Here is a 5,405-nt window from a genome sequence, read left to right on the forward strand (position 1 = left end):
GGGGATCGAACTCAGGACCTTGCACAAGTGACGCAGGCATAGCGCCGCTGAGCTAAATCCTTGGCTCTCCATTTACTTTTTTAGTACTAGGGATTGAACTCCGGACCTTGTGCTCACGAGGCAAGCGGTGGCACATCTGAGCTAAGTCCCCAGCCCATCCATTTAAGACAGTTTCGAATCCCATCTTTATTTGGGAAACAGCACACTTGGCCCTAGGGGAGTGGCAGTGGGGAGCTCAGCTGTCCTGCTGCACCTGCGTCCCTCAGGAGAGGAGGGACGTCCGGCACTTCAGGACCGGGGGCCGTAGGGCATTTAGCCGGGGACTGTGCTGTCAGGAGGCCCCTGCCAGGGGGGACAGAGGAGCCGGCAGCAGCGCACACCTGCCAACCCAGCTACTCCGAAGGCCGAGGCGGGAAGATCAAAAGTTCAAAGCCAGCAGGGCAACTCAGCAAGACCCTGCCTAAAAAATACACAGGGCTGGGGTGGAGCTCACTGGTCAGGTGAAGTCCTGCGCTGAGCCCAGTGTCACAGAAAGGAAAAGAGGGAGCAGACAGCGGGGGCCAGAGGCAAGGCCCGGCTGCTCTCACCTGACCCCGGCGTCTCCTCTCCTGGCCTCACCGCCTGCCCGCAGGTGGAGGAGAAGATCAAGCAGACGCATCGCAAGTACCTGCTGCAGGAGCAGCTGAAGATCATCAAGAAGGAGCTGGGCCTGGAGAAGGACGACAAGGACGCCATCGAGGAGAAGTTCCGCGAGCGGCTGCGGGAGCTGGTGGTGCCCAAGCACGTGATGGATGTGGTGGACGAGGAGCTGAGCAAGCTGGGCCTGCTGGACAACCACTCCTCGGAGTTCAAGTGAGCCTCCTGCCGTCACCTCGCTGACCAGGCCGGGAGTGTGGGCGCCGTGCCAGTCCCCTTCCGTGTGTAGAAGCTGCCGCTGTGGCCCCGAAGCCACTGCCTTCCTGTCCTACGGCGGCCGAGGAGCTCCCTGCTGTGTGCACGCCACGTGCAGAGCCGCAGCACGGCCTGCTCTGACCCTCCCGTGTCGCCTAGGAGGCCCTGACGACGTGGGCTGGGCCCCGGGCCTCCTGCATGTGGGCGCGGGCTCTGAGCCTAGTGCTTGCTATCGTTTTACTTTGAAACGGGGCCTCACGAAGGCACCTCAGGGGCTTCTCTTGCCTCAGCCTCCCAGGAAGCTGGGGTGACAGGACGTCCCACCACGCTGGGGTTCCCCAGGGTCCTTAAGGTGCCATGAGGTGCTGTGTCCTCAGGTCCTGGGCATCGGTGTAGACCTCTTGGGGCCCGACTGTCCCCCACTCCTCAGCTTGCTAGGGCGCCCGCTGGCTTAGGTGTCACCCTCTAGGACGAGCCCTCCCTATGCGACTGGTTCTGTCCCCAGGTCCTGGGCAGCCTCAGGACCAGCCCCACTCTGTTGCCCCTCTGTGGGCACTGTCCGCCATCCCTGGACACCCCCATGTTCCTGATGCCTGTGGCAGCTCCAGATTGGTCTCTACAGAGCAGCCTGCAGCTCGTGCGGCCCAGGGCTGGTTCTGGCCTTGATGTCCTTGTTAAGATGTCATGTGTCCCTGGACCGGATCCTCTGTGAGTCCTCTCCCGGTGTGTCCTATGCGTCAGAGAGTGCCCTTGGCGGCTGTGTCCCTGAGCTGCCTGCCCCCTGGTGCCAGCTCCCTTGGGCTCCTCGTAGCAGTTCTCAGCCCTGAGAGAGCGCTCCGCCCATTGTGCCCATACTTGCTCATGGCCCAGGGCCATCCCTGCAGGTGCCGGGTCCCAGCTTTCAGAGTAGGGCTGGTGGCTCTCATCTGGTTCTGTGAGAAGTCCGAGGTGTGGCCCGGCCGTGTGGCCTCTGGAGGAGCGCCCAGCCCCACCACCCGGCTGAGCCAGCGGCATCCCGAGAGGTCTACCTGCCAGTGCAGGGCCCAGCGTGTGGCATGAACCTGCTCACCGGCTCTTTCTGTCCCACTGCAGCGTCACCCGCAACTATCTGGACTGGCTCACGTCCATCCCGTGGGGCAGGCACAGCAACGAGAACCTGGACCTGAGCCGGGCCCAGGCCGTGCTGGAGGAGGACCACTACGGCATGGAGGACGTCAAGAAGCGCATCCTGGTGAGGCCGCAGCCCGGCCTGCTTCCTGTCGCTACAGCTGCGCAGCAGACAGCGGGGCCTAGAAGAGTAGAGTCCGTGTGGCCCTGGTTCCGAGGCCTGGACATCGAGTGCCAGACAGCAGGGTGCCAGCTGGGGTCTCCCCTCCCCGAGCTACTAATGCCATGCGGGCTGCGCTCACGAGCCTGTCTGAGCCCTGCACCGTGTGAAATCCTCTCTCCTGGGTGCCGGGGCTCCTGTGCACACATTCTGGGGGCACAAAGCACTATTGGGCAGCACAGATGTGTCCTTGGCTCTGGTCCGGGTGCCTGGGATGGGGATCCAGGCCACAGCCCTGCGTGCTCTGGGTTTATGTGGGACCACGGGCCGGTGCCGAAGAGCCTCCAATGGGTCTGCGAGGCCCAGGTAGGGGCTAAGCACACTGTGTGACCTGAGGGCCCCACCTGAGGGACTGCTGCAGCCCTTCAGGGTCCCCAGGCAGTCCTTGGGCCCCCAACCCACCCTGGTGCTACTTCATGCTGGGGACCCCAGAAGCCAGAGGCGCCCAGCTGAGGGAGCCGGGCCCAGGAGAGGAGAGCACGCTCTGCGTCAGCCTGGCAGCTCTGGGGCCTAGTCGTCCCTCTGGGCTTTGGGGGCCCTTCCCCATGCAGGTGCTCCCCTGACTGGGTGGCCCTTCCTGCAGCCCCAGACATCCAAGGGGTTGGAGCCCGCACCCAGGGGAGGAGTGGCCATGTCCACCGCCCTCTGCCCACAGGAGTTTATCGCCGTCAGCCAGCTTCGCCGGTCCACCCAGGGCAAGATCCTCTGCTTCTACGGCCCCCCTGGTGTGGGCAAGACCAGCATCGCACGCTCCATCGCCCGTGCCCTCAACCGCGAGTACTTCCGCTTCAGTGTGGGGGGCATGACCGACGTGGCCGAGATCAAGGGGCACAGGTAGGCACTGTCCTCTGTCCTCACTGGCCGGCCTCTGCCTTCCTGTCAGCCTTTCTGATCTGTTATAACGCGTGCTCTGGCCATGAGCGCTGAGCTCCACTTGCTGGAGGACAGAACTGGGAGTTGATGGCGTCAGGCCCATCTGAATCCGGCGCTGCGTGTGTCTGGGCTCCTCTCTACCCTGGGAGTCCATGCCGGGCCCTGCGCTCCAGCCAGAGCCCCAGTGGCCTTGTGGGCCGTGTGTGCCCAGCCCCTGTCTGGTTTCTCCCTGCTCTGAGGCCTGGGCCCTCTGTCCAGGAGCTGCGGGCAAAGGCCCCTCGGGGTGAGGAGAGGGCGTGGCGCCTTCTGAAGGAGGGGCATCCGGGTCATTGAGGTAACATCTGTGGAGGGGTGAGGAGAGGGGCCGAGAAGGGTGAAGGCGGGAAACTGACCCTGGGGTTTAATGGAGCACAGAGATAACAGCGAATCTCCCCTCTGCCCTTGCATGGCTTCCACCTCCCCAGGGCCAGAGCACAGTGCTGGTTTCCTTCCCTCCCCACCTCCCTTTCTGCTCCTTGCTCCCTCTGCTCCAGTCACATGAGATTTTCTGCTCTTCCTGCACCAGGCTGGGCCCCAAGCTGCCCCCGGGCCTTTGCATAGCCATGCCCTCTGCCTGGTGTACTGCAGTTTCTGACACCCACATGGCTTACTCCTGACTTTGGCCAGGGCCGCTTTCTGGGTCTTCACACACACACACACACACACACACACACAAACGCGTGCATGCATACACACCCAGACTCAGTGCCACACACACCCCACAGTCAGCGTTCTGCACACCTCAGCCCCGACCTTCCCGGCATGCATAGTCTCCCTACCTTGTGATTTTCTCTGCCTTTTGTTCTGTGTTTTGAGATAAGGTTCCATTGTTAGTTCAAGGTGACCTCAGAGTCAGCCTGTAGCCCAGGCTGCCCTGAACTTGCAGTGGCCCTCCCACCTCAGCATCCTGAACGCCAGGATTACAGATGGGGGCCCTGATCCCGGCTCCTGTCTGCCCTTGCAGTGGCTTCAGTGTGGGCACATAGGAGACACAGGGTGGGGAACAGGCCAGGCCCCTCTGTGAGGTCCCAGGTCTGACTGCTCCTGGCCCTGGCTTCTGGGTGGGCACTGTGGGTGGGGAGCGTGGTGGCCTCTGGAACACACGTGCCTGGGCTTCGCTGTGGACTGGGACACACATCTCCCCGCCACCTCTCCGAGCTGCCTGGGGGAGCACATGGCACACTGCCGCGTGTGGTACAGGGTGCAGGACCTGGGCTTCCAAGAGCCCTGACCCGTGTGTGCCCCACAGGCGGACCTATGTGGGTGCCATGCCTGGGAAGATCATCCAGTGCCTGAAGAAGACCAAGACCGAGAACCCCTTGGTGCTGATAGACGAGGTAGATCACGGGCTCATGCACGGTCCCGGCGGGGTGTGTCCAAGGCCTTGCCCTCATCTGTCAACCCAGACACTCAGGAGGCTGAGGCGGGAGGGTTGCAAGTTCCAGGCCCACCTGGGAAATTTAGTGACTTAATGAGACCCTCCTCAAAAAGCCCAGGGAGGGAGCTGGTGGGTTCAATTCCCAGTACAAAGAAAAAAATCCCCATGGTGCTGCTGATGATGGAGGAGGCTGTGTCCCCCTGCCCTCAACCATGGCCCAGCGTCCCCAGCCCTGGTCTCCTGTCACTGCCCCAGGTGGACAAGATTGGCCGAGGCTACCAGGGTGACCCATCGTCAGCCCTGCTGGAGCTGCTGGACCCTGAGCAGAACGCCAACTTCCTGGACCACTACCTGGACGTGCCCGTGGACCTATCCAAGGTGCTGTTCATCTGCACGGCCAATGTCACCGACACCATCCCCGAGCCGCTGCGGGACCGCATGGAGATGATCAACGTGTCTGGCTACGTGGCCCAGGAGAAGCTGGCCATCGCCGAGGTGCGGGGAGGCAGGCTGGGTGGCCCCACAGCAGTGAGTGCCGGCCTCCCCGTCCTTCGTGCCCCAGCCTGGGGAGGGCCCTGGGCCCGCCATTCCGCTCTCCCTGCTCTGGGAGGGCCGAGCTTTCGGCCTGGGGTGGAGGGGTGGGACCAGGCCGGGCGAGGGCTCGGTGAAGCTGCCTGTGTCCCGAGTGCCCTCAGTCGCCGTGCCTGGGTTTAGCACAGGACTGGGAGCAGGGAGGCCCTCTTGGAGGAAGCGGCATCGTGGTGATTTGGGGTCGGGTAGAAAGAGGACCCAGGTGCAAGACGTGGCATGGGCGAAGGCCTGGGCCGGGGTGGCACCCGCCCGTGCCAACCGGTGCGCTCCCGCCCACAGCGCTACCTGGTGCCACAGGCCACAGGC

The 5,405-nt window shown here is 63.5% G+C and overlaps 1 protein-coding gene across 1 annotated transcript in view; it reads left to right on the plus strand.

The window, feature by feature from the left end:
- The window catches only part of Lonp1 (lon peptidase 1, mitochondrial), a 15,949-nt gene that overhangs the window by 8,490 nt on the left and 2,054 nt on the right, over nucleotides 1-5,405 (plus strand). The window contains 6 exon segments of the mRNA XM_033759604.1: nucleotides 632-852; nucleotides 1,984-2,122; nucleotides 2,874-3,052; nucleotides 4,380-4,467; nucleotides 4,764-5,003; nucleotides 5,379-5,403. Coding sequence (XP_033615495.1) covers nucleotides 632-852; nucleotides 1,984-2,122; nucleotides 2,874-3,052; nucleotides 4,380-4,467; nucleotides 4,764-5,003; nucleotides 5,379-5,403 — 892 coding nt within the window.

Source organism: Fukomys damarensis, unplaced genomic scaffold (assembly GCF_012274545.1).
Source record: "Fukomys damarensis isolate Sample0158 unplaced genomic scaffold, DMR_v1.0_HiC HiC_scaffold_37, whole genome shotgun sequence".
Classification (NCBI taxonomy): Eukaryota; Metazoa; Chordata; class Mammalia; order Rodentia; family Bathyergidae; genus Fukomys; species Fukomys damarensis.